This window comes from Pteropus medius, unplaced genomic scaffold (genome assembly GCF_902729225.1).
Source record: "Pteropus medius unplaced genomic scaffold, Ma_sr-lr_union100, whole genome shotgun sequence".
Classification (NCBI taxonomy): domain Eukaryota; kingdom Metazoa; phylum Chordata; class Mammalia; order Chiroptera; family Pteropodidae; genus Pteropus; species Pteropus medius.
In genome coordinates this window covers 8,926,344-8,942,246 of record NW_024340848.1, presented here as the reverse complement: position 1 = coordinate 8,942,246, position 15,903 = coordinate 8,926,344, and the positions used below count along the sequence as shown (strand labels likewise).

The 15,903-nt window shown below is 37.7% G+C and overlaps 1 protein-coding gene across 7 annotated transcripts in view; it reads right to left on the bottom strand.

Annotated features, from left to right (window-relative positions):
• The window catches only part of MBNL2 (muscleblind like splicing regulator 2), a 150,166-nt gene that overhangs the window by 38,740 nt on the left and 95,523 nt on the right, over positions 1-15,903 (bottom strand). For 5 of the 7 annotated variants that reach the window (XM_039837978.1, XM_039837976.1, XM_039837980.1 and 2 more), the window contains exons 3-5: positions 12,104-12,268; positions 4,078-4,278; positions 1,155-1,418 (exon numbers count right to left, since the gene is read on the bottom strand). In XM_039837978.1, coding sequence (XP_039693912.1) covers positions 1,155-1,418; positions 4,078-4,278; positions 12,104-12,268 — 630 coding nt within the window. The remainder of the gene's footprint in view (positions 1-1,154; positions 1,419-4,077; positions 4,279-12,103; positions 12,269-15,903) is intronic. The other 2 variants (XM_039837982.1, XM_039837981.1) reach the window with 1 other exon arrangement.

Here is a 15,903-nt window from a genome sequence, read left to right as displayed (position 1 = left end):
CAAGGAAATCTGCCTAATTTACTTATTCTACCCAGCAAGTGCCTGATGCGTGGCAAGTCTCATTAAATGTTTTGAATGAATGCATAGTGCCTGTCATATATTCAAATAGACTTCTGATAAGCCAGAGATCTCACATTAAACGAATTAATTAGGAAGTTCTGCAGCTTAGTGCAATGGTCCTCAAACTTTGCTGTACATTGGAATTGGCTTCAAAAAATGGCCACTGCCCAGGCCACACCCAGACCAGTTAAATGAGAAACTTTGGGGGAAGGGGCTGGTGTTAGATAGAACCCTTCAAGACCTCTCAGGCAATTTCAAAATATAGCCACGTTTGAGAACTAGTGTTCTAGACAGGCGCTTCTCAAGTGTTAATGTGCATACAAAACACGGGGATATTTTAAAATCTGAATTCTGATCCCAAAGGTCTGGGGTGGAGCCTGAGAGTCTGGAGCTGTAACAGGCTCTCAAACAATAATGAGGAGGCTGTTGCTGGTCTTTAAAGGACAGTACAATGACTCAGGCACTCGAGGCTTTTTTTTTTTTTTTAAGCACCAGCCAGTATAGCTCCATTTTCATCTGTTTCGTGACTTGATGTTTTGCAAGAAATTTCATTTAGGGCAAGAAAGTTTGAAGCATCGCCTTTGTGATTAATAAAAGAAAAGAGGGAAAAAATTAGGAATAGGTAAGAGCCAGACACTGACTGATCACCTGTTGCTATCTCCTCTGCTCCTGCAGCTGCTCTCTGAGGGGCCGCCGACTGTTTCCCAGCTGCACTACTTCAGCTTTATTTTCTACCGTCTTAAGCTAGGCCCCTGAGCCCCTCTCTGAGGAAGAACGGACGCTGGTTACAGCCCAGTGTCAGAGCAGAAGTGGACCTGGGAGAGGGCACTGGCACATCGCCTTTGGTTACCCGCACCTGAGGGATTTACTTATTGTGCTGAAGAAGGGAAGGAGGGGAAAACAAAACAAAACAAAAAAGGGGAAACAACAACAGAACTTAGGCAGCGGAGCAGCAGGAATAGCAGCCTTCCCCAATCCCCAACTGTTTGGGAGAGCGTCTAAGTCCCAGCGGCGGGAGCCGCCGCCTCCGCGCGCAGCGGAACTCCCCGGCTCCGGGGGCGGAGGAAGGTGCGCGGCGGGCGCGCCCCACTTACCATGACTGTGGCCGCGGCCGCGGCTGCCTGGGCGGCTACCGCGGCTTGGTTGGCTTGGTGCTGTGCAGCTTTGATTTTGGCCTGCAAGTGTGCAGGAGGGTGAAAATATTTGCATTTCTCCCTCATGCAACGCCCCTTTATGTAATCCATACAAACGGTTACGGTGTTGTCATTTGTGTCGATCATGGTGCTGTCTGCGGGGTGTGCAAAGCGGCAGTCGGTCTCTCCCCGGGCACAGTTTCCTCTCTGGAACTCCCTGCATACCTAGGACACATGGGGAACAAGAGCAGACAATGCAGAAGAAAGCCTGATGGCCACCGAAAACTACCTCTGCAAGCACAGCCATTTGTTGTTGTTGTTTGAAGGAATAAATGCTTTTTCTTTCTTTTAACGGTGGCTTTTGTACCATTTACAGTTAAAATTTGATTATCCATAACTTAAGTAACCGGAATCCCTGACAACCACTATTTTGAGTTTTGCTTTGGAGTGAGTCTCTGCATTGAGAAAATAAGTCAAAATCTGCAGTTTAGCCAAAATAAGACCAACAAGGACTCCATTGTCTCTATATATCTAGTATACGTATATTAGATACATAATAATTTGGAGATTATATATAGGGGGATTATAGATAGACGATAGATAGGTAGTTTTGACATCTATGTACATCTATATATATGCAAATCTCCTACCCTGACAGCTCTGGGATATTGTAAGTTTTTTTGCATAGAGAGATAATTTCATCATAGTTTAAGCCACCAGGTCATAGATATACATACAACTCCGAAAAGAAGCTAGGGGAATAACAAACTTGTTCTTTCTCTCTGAGGATGGAAAATTGGGATGGGGTAAAGCTGAATACTGTTTTCCCCAGGTCTCCCCTGCTCTGCAAAGATAACTTAACTTAGAATCATAAACCAGAAGAACTACAATATCTAACACACCGAAACTTTCATTTAAGGTTACTATATTATTGTTTTTGACAGCACATAGAAAAGATAAAAATGAAAAGACAAAAAGGAGAGAAATATGGGAAGAGATAAAGAGAAAGAAATAAATGAGGGAAGGAGAATAGAGTTTGAAGTGTTGGTGTGTTGTTATTCCTTTTTTTATTCCTTAGTCTTTAGTTATCCTGAAATCTCAAGTAACTAGAATGCTCCATGCTCTGAGAATTCTGGTGGATCAAGAGTTTACTGTATAAAGAAAATTTTCTGTAGAATGTATATAGTATTCTTTAATTTTGCTCTGAATATTGATAACATAAAATAACATGAATAACATATATACACAATACTTATATTTATAAATATCGTTAGCAGGGAAGAATTACTAGTAAAATTTTATGTTATTTTCTTTTTAGGCTCGAAATCAAAAGTTGATATGCTTAAGTGGTGGTTCACATCTTGGTTACCAGTGACACTATATGAAGGGTCACTGATGTGACATTCAAGCCTTATGAAAGTAAACATACTTGGGAAAGTTTGAAGGGTAAACAGATAAATCACAAAATTGTTAATTTTAATTACTTTTTCTTACTTTGAATATCAGCCAACATTCCATTTTTAGGTCATGAAACTTACAAAATAAAATTGCTAAGATGTCCCCATAGATTCTGAGTAAGCCTTCCTCCATAAATGGAATGATTTTAGTCTGAGCCTGCATCAGAGGTGTAGACTAGCCATTAAGCATTTACCAAGGGTTGGCTGTGTGCAGCCGAGTTCAATCCTGGTTTGAAATGAAATAAAGCCGCTCTGCTTAAGTCATTGTGAATCATTTTTACATATGTCTTTGTCCACCAGTCCTGTTGGAAAGGACGTTTTGTTCTTAGCTCAGCTGATTTAATTTGTTTTCTAAACCACAGGGTCACCTCCTAAACACTATACATCTCCATGAGTCCAGCAGGTGGAGCCCTGAACACTTTTCTAGTCCCTGAAAGATCTACTCAACATTCACAGGGACAGACTCGATCAAAACAGTAGTGATTCGTCTATAGTCTTTTCATTTTGAGATTCATATACTCTAGACTGAAGCTGATATTAGGCAGCAACATTTTATTGACCTCAAGATTTATTGGGTAAATATTTAAACAAAAGAACACTCTCGAAGGATCCAGTACAAAGCTCAGCATACATCCTAACCATAACTATATCACCTAACAACTTTAATTGGTAGTGGGATTAAAGGAGCTCTTTAAAAAATCTATTAAAATCCTTACACACCCATATAAAATATCCTATAAATGTCATAGGATATAGTAGGTAAGATCAATGGATGAATCCTCTAATTTTGATTAAAGAGAAATTTTACCCAGTAAAGTCCAGATGGGTTGACTTGACTTGTGACTTAAAAATTATGTTTTATAAGTATGTGTACTTATTTTCTTAACTTTTATCAAACACTTGAATTTGAGTTAAAGAAATTATCTCAATCGATAAATTTTCCCAGCTTCCAATTCCTTCTGTTTATCAACAACAGAATTAGAGCTGATATTCTGCAACATTGTAGAGCAGCCATACTAGTTCTTAAAATATTGAAATATGGTCATACCAATTCATCAATAGTCATAGTCCTACTTTCACCTACCCTTGTCTCTGAGCGTCCCCCACTGGCCAGACGTTTTCAGGATCTAGCAAAGGTTAACGCCTGGCACAGCTGGATGCCTTCAGGAGCCATCGCTATGGCCCATACAGTGCTTAATTCAGTGTTCCATTGGTTGTTAATATTTTACTCCTGATTTTTGTTTGTATTAAACTTATTCATTTCCCACTGACTAATTTCCTTTATACTTGACCTTGGATTCAAACCAAAGAATCATGAATGTATGACTTTTAGATAAATATGTACGTAATATCTTACAAGCATTCACTGACATAGAAATACACTTCTACCACAAATGCATTTTAAACCACAAATAGAATTGAAGTACCTCCAGTTTGTCAGTCCTGAGAAGTTTCTGAGTTGTAGTTGAGCCCGGGACAGTGACAGGTGGACTTCCGGGAACAATAACTGGTGTAGTGGGTAGAATTTCCGTTGGGACTAACCCAACTCCAGGAGTTACAGGTGCTAAGTAAGGAGCAAAGCTTATCGCCGTATTTGTCCCTATTGCGGGACCTACAGGAAAAGTGGGCTGTTAAAGGAAGACAACACAGGACAAAGATATCTTTAGAATAAAACTTAAAAATCACCAGCAAGTGTTATTTGAGCAAAATTCATTCATTGTATACAAGACTCTTTGTGTTAGTTGCATAAATCAATACTAAACTATGAAAGTTTATTAAACTTCCCTGTTTTATTTTGCTTAAAAAAAAATGAAATCCATATAGGTCCTTTCTTCCCCAAACCATACAAAATCATAGGAGAACGTCATACAAACCTAATTACATGGAACAGATTAAACTTCATTTCTATGAAAGTGTTCTCAAGAAAATAATTTTCACTCTAACTGTACATCATTCCAAATTATTGAGTGTTATAATGCTAATGTAGTAAAATCTATGGACCTCTGACTCTTAATCTTTGATTCCTCCTACATGTTTCTCAATGGGAGAAGGATAAAGAAAAACCTTGATTATAGTCTGATTTTCAAGTTGACCAAGTTTATACATTCTCAAAATGTGGGTATTACTTGGGGTTTTATTTTGCTCAGACTTACCAGTATGTTTCCATATTCTATCACTAGCCTGAATATTATCAAAATTCACGTGCAGTTTTTCTATAGACCTGCTTCTTCTTGTTCTAGCTCAAGTATGTCTAGATCTAACCTTCCCTTCCCGAAAGGTTGCATGGAAGATCTTGAACTTTTCAACTGGCCAATTTCTTCAATTGGCTGTTAAAAGCTGGTTTGGTTTCCTAGGTTACAAATTCAACGCAGCTGTGATAAAGGCATACAGTACCTTAGTAAACTTCTCTATCACTATACTCCTTATGCGGGGACAAGAAGAAATATGCTATGGGTTTAATGAGATGATTATTTTTAAAAGCCCCGCCTAAAAATATGTCTTTCAGAAAAGAAACAATGTACATTTAAGAGAACAACAAACTTTACTTTAAAAAAAAAATGTTAAAAATTTGAGATGATAAAGATTTTTCTTAGAATAAATTTTACACTGAGTTGGACTTGAATGGTTTTTGTTGGTTTGTTTGTTTTTTAGTTATTAGATGACTTTTAACCTATTTATTTTTAGAACGAGTTTTCAAATATTTGCAATGACATATTAATGCAATTTTATGATGTTGAACTATGCTGTTGGCCACATCACGCTTCTTCTCTATTTATACATTGTTGGCAACATTTTTGTTGTCTATGTATAGCTCTTAATGAGTTGTTGAACATATGGGGAAAATAACAATATATGTTTATTAAACAAAATTTTCGTTGACAGCAATAATAAAAATATCTCTTAGGAATGATCATGTTAGATAACAGTGAATTATTGCTAGTTTGTGCACGGAGTTCTTGGAGAGGCTGAAGGTCTTTACTGAAGTGGTTGGGGGCTGAAAGAGGTGAATCTAATGGTCTTAGAGAGCTGCTGCTACAGTACTCCCACGAGGGGCTCTTAGATCTTTATGGCTCAGACATAAAATTCACTTTGGAAGGAAGTTGCAACATGAGGTCTCAACATAGGAAATAGTTGGCAGTTAGGATTTTCTTCTTCCTTGACTTTCTAAAATTTTATGTCTATGTTTTCCATTTTCAACCCATTTGAGTCATAATTATAGAAAGTTGTGGTTTTCAGTAACTATAGCTTTTGTAATTTAGTACTATTTAAAAAAAGCCAAGTGATTTAAATGGTATAAGGACTATATAATGTTAGGATTAAAAAAAATCAATTCTGAAAGGTCATAAATCACAAGAGATCAGTGAAAGAACCAGCTATATCAGGGATGCCTGGAGGGGCAGAATTTCATAAATAGAAATACAAATTCTGACTCAATAGGTCTAGGCAGAGGCCTTGAAACTTGCATTTTAAAAATTTACTACGTGACTGATGTGTGGCCCAGTTTGAGGACAACTGTCAAAGATGAGGAATGAAAATAAATATAAAAAAATATTGTACTAAATGAGTAATTTAACCCAGAGACTATTTATCAAAATAAACATTTAGAGAAAAGAGTCTGCCACTACATTTTTATTTTTGACTTTCTTTAGAAGCAAATTCCCAACTCTCTCTCCTGTGGATCATTTGAAGCCAGAGTTAGTATGATGATACAAATACAGGTTGTACCTGTCAATAAGGATATGAGAACCTCAAAACTCATTTTCCAAAACCTTTTTGAATATCAACAAATCTACTGTAATTAGCTAAATTTAGCTTTCAAAAATATAAGTTACTCGTTTATCTAATTTAATTATCTCAAATGAATGTTTTAGTTTGTTTTATTGATGATAGCTGTAACAGTTCACAGAGAGTATTATTTACAAGTAAAAACACAAATTTTAGACCTGAGTTCAAGTCCAGAGCTCTGCCAGTTGTTAATTTTTATCCTGGGCAGAAAATAAACCTCTTTGAGTTTTAATTCTTTTGTCTGCAAAAGGGAAGTAAAACTATGTAGCTTAAAGAGTCAGGCTTAACTTGGTGCTATTTCTCTCCTGCTTTTCATGGTCAGAACTCAGTAAATAGCAGCTATCATTAGTAGTACAAAAAATTAGTATTAAAGTTTTTTCCTCCAAATTATCCATTGATTCTATAACAGGAATGTAATCAGTATAGTGATATAATAATAGAGATATAAATCTTATTAAATATAGCAAATATGTTCTTCTTTATATATTTTTTCTTTCATGTGAAACTGAAAGTTAAAAATTCATAGGCCTTATAAAAATAGATTCAATTGGATATTTTCTTTATTTTGTGGTTGAAGTTAATTAGTAAAAAAATACATTTATGGTAATTTTCAGAGATGGGCACTATATTATTATTGTTATTGTTGTTATTGTTATCGACAATAATTCCTTACATCTGTGAAAGATTCAGCTGTTCTCAAAGCATTTTCACACACATTGTCTTCTTTAATTTTTGTCAATATCCATGAGGAACAAGTGTGGCAGTGAGAACTGCACAGTCTTACAGGTGAAAGCAATTTAAAGCAGAGACTAAATGGATTACCCAAGGTCAATGCTGCTGAGACAGAGTCAGGACAAAATACCCAGGACTCCTAGCTCCCAGTCTGGGGCTATTTTCACTCCTCTGCACTCACTAGATTTTGTTGGTAATTTCTTAAAACAGAAGAGTAAAAAAAACACCAGCTGCCCTTATGTTTTTGGAGCGTAAAGAGAGAACGTTGGCGGACAGCTGTGTCCCACAATCATCCAGGGTCTTCTACAGATAAGAGGTGTAGGGCTGCTCTCAACAGCTGTGTGGGGCGCTGCTGCCTCGGGAAAGTGGTTCTCAGATCCCAGATTCAAATTAAACTCCAGAGGTTGAGTCCGGGCTGACAGTGTATCCTGGTGTCTGAATTCTGTTCTTAGCTGGCAGCTGAGAAAAGAGAAGGGCAGCACCTCCAAATGATTCTGTTCCTGGAAGCATCTCAGCTAGAGATTGGCAGAATCGGCCCCCTGGTTTCTGCAGGGCTGTTGCCAGGCTGTCTGACATGGGATCCATTTGGTCCTCATCATCTCTCAGCACTAACTGCCGTTAGAGAGGCTGGAGGCCAAGAGCCACAGAAAGTGTTCTGGAAGAAAATTGCTTCTGAAACGCTGGTCATGTTTTCTTTCCTTTGTACTTCACTCCACGTTTCTGTGTTTCTGTCCCCAGCTTCTCACTCTCCACTGTTCTTTCTCAGTACATGACATCAGTAGATCCAGATTCTAAGATTACACACACAATCACACACACACACACATTTGCCCACGTGTTCTTTGATATTTAGTAGTGGCAAGGAAGGGCTGGTGCTGAGGAGTAATGACTAAGTGGCCTGGGATATTTATGGCTCTAAAATTTAATCGACTGACTTTTAAAAACAAGAGCGTGAGATTTCATACATTTAGAAAGCTTTGACTTCAAAGGGTGGTAGGTATTTGGCACTCAAACTGAAAGGCTTAAAACATGACATCCCTTAAATCTACTCTCTTTACTCCCAGAAGCATCTCTGGAGGGCAGAATATTCAATGTAAGACCTTATCCTCAAGGACCAGATCGAATGGGCTCTTAAATCTCTATTCTACTAAAGGCTACCCACCCGCTCTTTATCTTGAGTAAAGATATGAAGGTTGTGTGTGTGTGGTGGTGGTGGAGGGGGACAGTGTGCCAGGAAGGAAAGGAAAGGAAGAATTCATGTTATATCCTATCAGGAAATGGGGAGAGAAAAACTGCTGGGAGGAACAAGGTGAACGGAAAATTTCAAATACAGTGAATTTGAGACACGGTTATGAGAGGAAAGAATGATTTGCATTTTCATTCATTCAATAAATATTTATTAGTACAGACATTGTGCCAGAACACTTTGTGTATACTTATAGAACTGAAACCCTAATGGGCAAGAACAAGGAAAATTACAAATCATTTTTATGGATAAGTAGAAATGAGGAGGCCTCACTGATAGCGAAGGAGATTGGTGGTAAATTGCAGGGGACAGATTTGGAGTCCTTATGAATGAGATGAAATTAACATGTAAAAAGTAATAGAATACTTCCAGCCAAAGCAAAGGCTATGAGGAATGCAAGAGCTTTCTGTGTTCTCAGAACTGAAAGTTTGGTTGGTCTCAGTGGATACAGGAAGAGTGGGCCATGGTGAGTTGGTGAGCTGGGTGGAAACCAGATCACAGATGACACTATAGATCATAATCAAGGTTACATGTTTAGGCTTTGTCCCCAGTGAAATAGAAAAGCATTGAAAGGTTTTAAGTAAGGGAGTGATATGATGTCTTTATGTGTTAAAAAGATTCTTCTGGTTGCTGTATTCAGGATACACTGGAAATTAAAAGATTAGAAAGGAAATGCTTATAAAGTATTTTGGTAAAAAGGTCGATAGCTCAGACGAGGGTGCCGGGAGGTAGAGAAATAGATGGACTAGAAGGCAGATGTACCAGCACTTACTGATGAACCGAACATAAGAAAGTGTACACGAGAGAGTCTGGTTGGTTTTGGTTTGAAACTGCTGGCTGCATTTACTGAAATGGGAATGTAGTGGAATAGAGAATTCAGTCTTGAACGTGTCAAGTTCCTGTGAGAAATTTAAAGGTGCGTCCAGCAGGAAGTTGGGCATATGAGCCTGGAGCTCAGAGGAAAGGTTTGGACTGGAAACATACATTTGGCCTGTGGATGACTCACAGCTACAGGAATGAATGAGACCAGAAAAGAGAGAGAAGATGCGAGAGATGTCTAGTGCTGGGAATCTCAATGTTTAACAGCCTCAACAGTCAGCAGAGAAGCACAATGGGCAATGGAGACAGAGGAAGAAGGAATGATCAGAGAGGGAAAGAGTGTTCCACAAAGGAGACTGAATAGATGTGTTGAATATTGCTGAGGTCAAACGAATGCAATGAAGGCAAAGTGACCACTGGTTTAGCAATACGAAGGTCACTGGTGAGAGATTTCCGTGGAAGGGATTAAGGGTGGATGGGAGATAGGGAGAGTGGAAAAATATCCACAGCTCTTTAGAGAAGGTTAGTTTAGAAGGAAACCTAAAACTGGAGTGGTACTTTTTACTTTATGTTCATCAGGTTATTTGTCTTAAGCAATGTATTAGTTTCTTGTGGCTGGTCTAACAAAATCCTATAAACTTGGTGGCTTAAAACAACACACATTTATCCTTTCACAGTTCTGGAGGCCATAAATCTGAAATCAGTTTCAATGGGCCAACCAAGGTCTTGGCAAGACTGCACTTCTGCTGGAGGCTCTAGGGAAGAATCCATTCATTGTTTCTACTGTCTTCTGGGGGCTGCTGGCATTCCTTGGTTTGTGGCCACATTGCTCCAGTTTCAACCTCTATGGGCACATTGCCTTTTTCATCTTCTGTACATGTCATGTACATGTCTGTACATGTCTCCCTGGGTCTCTTTCTTACAAGTATACTTGTGATTGCATTTAACGCAGGGGGATTTCCCCATCTCAAGACCCTGTTTCTTTACAAAGTGACATTTATAGGTTCCAGGTACTTTATTTTTGAAGGCCCTTATTTGGCCTACTATGTTGTACTAAGTCACTAATTAACTCCTGAGACTCTGAAGTTGTTTGTAGAGTTAATGATTTTTAAGTTTATCACACTTTTTATTCTAATACTTCTAGTGATCTTAAAACCTCTATTAAAATATTGAAATGCAATATTTCTTTTTCAAAGTCATAAGTATTAATTTCTAATTAATATTTGAGATAATACATAAACACAATTTTCAAAAAAAGTTCAACTGATAGTTAACAACAGGAATGGGATTTTCTTATTAACATTGCCAGTATTGAGTAAAAGGGTCAATCTTTATGAATTCTAAATAAATAAGAAGTAAGTGATTAAAATGAGTTAGATATATAATGCAGCGTTACTATGCTGACCTTGGTGGTTGTAAATTTGTTCCCATAGACATTATTTAATATCATATCACCAAATTATTTTAGCATGTAGGTAATTTAATAAAAATGTTTATATCTGTGCATCAATGAAGAGAACGATAAATTATACGTGTGTGGTTTTAAACAGATTCACTTAAATGTCTATTTTTGGTATTAAATATGTTCAGAACTCTATTTGTGTTGTCCTCACATCTAGGTTGACTTCTACTCATACTTTAGGATGCACTTATTTGGGACCTCCTCCAAGCGGCCTTTCCTGCTTCATCCAAAATCATACTTCTCTGTGCTTGAATCTAAAATAAGATTCAAATAGTCCTTTTCATGAGTCTGTCTACCCCCAAAAGACTATATCTTATTTATCTTGGAGCCAGCTGATTCCTGGCTACTTTGTGCCACAAATTCTTGAGCAGAAGAAACCTTGAGATGAGCAGAAGTGCTAAAAATCTCCCCAGATTCTTTCTCCTCTTCCCAAGCCATCCCCACCACCCCTATCTCATCTCACTGATACACAATAAGAAAATTTAACCCACTGGTAGCTATCCCTTTTAATTTAGCAGCTTTTGATAACATAGACTTTTCATACAATAAAAGCTGATTTTTAAACAATAGTTTTTTTGTATGTGTACTTAAAAAAAACAAATTTCACTCACTTCACTAGCTTTGTTTTTTAAAAAATTAGCTTGTTTTTGACAAATAATTCACAAATATAAATGAAATCCACTGAAGCCAAATGCAGTCCGTTCCCCAAGGGCCTCATTCTTTAAACAATTTCCAGACCCTTAAGGAAATACTTTGAAATACCATGAAATCAGGGAGAAAATACTACACAATACAGTACACTTAATCTTGTGGCCCTTGCCACAACGGCCACACCCCTTGCAGGCCTCCGAGAGGTAGAAGGTCTAGGTGGATAAGGCCTCCTTCTTTTGGGCTGCTATCAGGCTCCAGATGGAGCAGCCAGTACAAAGGGCTCTGGTCCCAGCTTCACCACTTAGCTTCATGACACTAGCTAAATCATTTAACTTCTCTTGTTTCTCAATTTCCTCTTTCTTAAAATGATGCCACTGAACTAAATAATCTATTTGCTAAACATGGCTAAAAAAAGTTTTAGGCATCAAAACTTCTTTACATAGATCATCAATTCATACTCTAAATGAAAATGTAGAACTATTTTATGGTTTAAATATAGACTTTACTGGTGAGAAAGAGCTGAGTGACATAGATTTCCCAGATATTGATTAGAAATTGTCTTTGCCTATTGTTTCCATACACATTTTTCCATTTAAATAATTTTTAAAAACCCTATTTTCAGCATCCATTTAGTTTCAAAGCTACTTGTTTTAATTGTTGCCAGAAACAAAGTAGTGGGGGATGTTTTAGGTCAATATGGCAATGCCTGTATCAACACTTTAATCATCAAGCCGATCATGAGATGCGATGTACTCACCACTGGATGAAGTGGGGTTCCTGGAAACATAAATTGCATCTGCTGGGCAAGCATTGCTGCTGCAGTTTTTTGCTGGATCAAATTGTTCCTCCCATTAATTTCTAGTTGAGTTTTTAAATGTGTTGGAGGGTGAAGATATTTGCAGTTCTCTCTTGAACAACGGCCCTGTAAAACGAAAGTTTTGGTTTAGGACTTTCAACTCTAAGTAGCTTTCAACTCTATTGTCAATCATTTTGCAACACTCCATATATACAAAGGCAAGGATGCACATGCACGTGTGTATCTGTGGTGTGTGTGTGTGTGTGTGTGTGTGTGTGTGTGTGTGCACGAATACACTGAAACACTCAACAGAGTTTGAACATACAAGGAGTGAATCAGGCATTGGGCGATTATCTAACTTGCCCAAATCTGTTTAGTAGAGAAGCTTCCTGAGATTTGTTGTTGTTGTTGTTGTTTTTAATGGGTTCTATCTCTGAAAATAGACTCTAAAGAAATGTGACTGTTGAGAGTAAAGACAGACCCTTCTCCTAGGCAATGTGGAAGGCAATCAGAGGAGCATATTTCTTGTGGCTTATGAAAAGGAGGCTTTGAACTTGCTATACATTGGTCTGTGTACGCTGAAGTGATGACAAAGTAGGAATAATAATAATAATTTCTTGAAATATGTGTTCCAGGTTGGCTGAAGACATCCATAATTCAAATTATTGAAGAAGAGGTAATGGCAGAATAGGCGTGGACATTTCTTAGTCACTGATGCATAGGCGATATTTCCAGGCATAAACTCAGATAATCAACTGATTAGTTTGCTACACAAATGCTGCTACTTCATGTCCTTGCCCCACTCCCATGACAGTTGTATCAAATTTAATGTCACTGTATGACGTAGTGAAGAGTGTTTATGGCTAAGGTAACATTTGGACATTGAAGTTAGCAAAGTGAAAAACATTAATTAGGTGACATGTGTACATAAAACCAGTCTTGAAGAGTAATTGCAAATGGTAGTGTTTATGGTGAATACCCAAGTTTTCAAAATCACTAATTGAGAGAATCATGTCGATGTGCGAATTGTGCAATTTCTGGACAAAGAATAGCAAACTGTGTGAACCAGTATGAGTATTATTCCCTAAAGAATTAGTCTATTTGCGACCAAGAAAAGAGAATATGGGTTTGTTTACCAGATACAAAAATAATTTTAAAAAGCAGGCTCGGTGGATCTGGGGATACAAATTTGTTTACAGTCATCCTAATTCTAAACATCTGGAGCCCTCACTCTGCTTCCCGCTAACTTCAGCTGCATTTTTGGTAGCGCAGGCTCCCTCTCAGCTGTGAATCTTCCAGAAGAAGGGCAGGCACGTCTCAGGCTCAGTCCTGGTGGTCTGTGCTCATTAACCAATCCTGCCCTGGGGCCCCATTGTCAGCAGCATTAGACATTGTGTCACCCTCTGCACGGAGAACACAGAAACGCGTACTAGGAGCATCAGAAAGAATTGGTTTCTGCTAATAAAATTCTATGACAATGAGCAATGTCAGCATGTCTCCTTAGTCTCCAGTTTATATTGTGGGTGCTTCATTCTGCTTTTTATGGTCAAGAATTGGAAGGACTATTGTAAAAATACAAGTAAAGTGGGACCACAATTAAAAATAGGCTAAAGCAAAGCTGTCTAGGAATACTTCTCTTTCTCCCTCCACTTACTTCTCTCGGCAAGTTTTGGGATAAAATTTTTATCCTTACTTTACTTTGCTCACTGTTTTGTGACTTTCCAGGGTCTCTCTATCCCTACCAACTTGCTTCAGGCATCTCTTATTTTACCTCCCCTTCTGCCCTCCCTAGACATTGCTATAGTCTCTCAGTTTGCTAAAACCAAATCTCCAAGGAAGCATTCAGATTGGGACAGCTCCTACAACAAAGGCATGTGACCAGTCTCTGGATTGTCTGCCTTTATGTCATGTGACCAGTCTCTGGATTGTCTGCCTTTATGTCAGGTGCCCAAATGCATATGATGGGAGGTGGCCATGGGTCAGGGAGGACTAAAGAGAATGACATTTCTTGTACAGAGGCTAAGCTGCCCCAGGCTTGTCTCTGACAACCTCAGTCCAAACTCTGTTTAGTCACAATATCTTCACTTGGAAGCTGACACGGAAAGGCTCACGTATACAAGGTACCCTTATGGACCTATGTATACAAATGTATAGATAGGCCTAATGGGAAGATTTGGCAAAGCAGAGTTGCATAGAATGGAGATGGAATTTGTGAAATGTCCACATTTCTACCAGTTTGGCTATTATATTTTGCTTATTCAAATAATTGTCAATTTATCACTCATCTTCTAATGTAATGCTTTGTAGCTGCATATAAAGTTTCAATTAGACTAGAAAAAATATGGGTTTTTTTGTAAATGCTATTATCTCTTGATACAACTAGGATTCTTAAGGAACTGTATAAACTATTTCCAGCAAATAGAAGACAATTTACAATATCAAAGTAGTAATTTATTGATGGAACCTTCTTTATCATGAGAGTTAATATAACTTCCTAAGGTTCTTACTCACTTGGGGTAAGGTATGTTATTCAGCATCCACATGCCACACAATTTATACATGGTTACATCATTTTCTCCTGACAACAGCTGTAACGATCCCTATTGTGCAAAATAGCGAATGGACTTGGAAAGATTAAGGGACCTTCTCAAGGTCATATAATTGGTAGGTGGTAGAGCTGGATTCTAAATTGAGGTCTACTTGACTCACTTATATCACTATACCAAACTATTTATTAGCAATAGGTAAAATCCAGGGAGGATAAAAATTTAGCATTCTCCTTCGTAATATAATAGGGTGCATAACACAATTTAAAATATAATAAAATATATAGGAAGATTTGGGAATGGAAAATGATCATTTGCCTAGGTCTGTCCTTTGGCAGGGGACAGAGGTGTGGTTAAGCTCACCAGCTCTGAGGCAGAGGCCGGGGCACATAACACTGGCTCTGCCCTTTCCTACCTGCATGACTCTGAGCAAATTACTTGAGTTTCTTGTACATCAGTTACTATCATCTGTACAATGAAAATAATTACTATGTTTTACTCTAAGGGCTGTTGTTGGATTATATGAGTTAATACATGCAAAAGGTCAAACGGTGTATGAAAATGCCTGGCACATAGTAAGCACAGAGTAAGTATTGTTAATACTACCAAAGAAAGAAAAATATTTGTATATGACTTAAGTGCATGATCATAGATTTAGTTGTGTTTTGATTGGCTTTTTGGTTCTTTTATAGAATAAACTTTCATTTCAAAACATGATAAAAGCTACTTAATTATACTTATTTAAGTATCTTATATTTAACATTATTTCCAATTGTACAGAATATTTCTGTAAGTACCCATATTTAAAGAGACATCCATGAAATATAGTTCAATCTAGTATTAATATTTTGAAGTTTGTTGCACTGTAGATGTCTGAGGCATACTAATTCAAGCACTGAGAAACTCTAGGCAGCAGAATTTTAGTAAGGGATCTTATAGGGTTCTAAAACCCTAAAGGAAAAGCTGCTTGTCAAAATAAAACAAGCTATCTGACACAGTAAACAATTTGTAAGGTGGTTTTTAAGGCATAAGATTTGTCAGGATACACATCATCACCCAAAAACTGTTGATTATCAAAGGAAGTTGTCATAACCAAATGGGAGAGGGCAGTGTACAGAAACGTAAAGTGTCTTTGTATATCACTGTGAAACAAAACAGAAGTGTCAAAAATAATGTTTCCCAATTTTAGTCCAAGACATAATGATAAAAATGTCT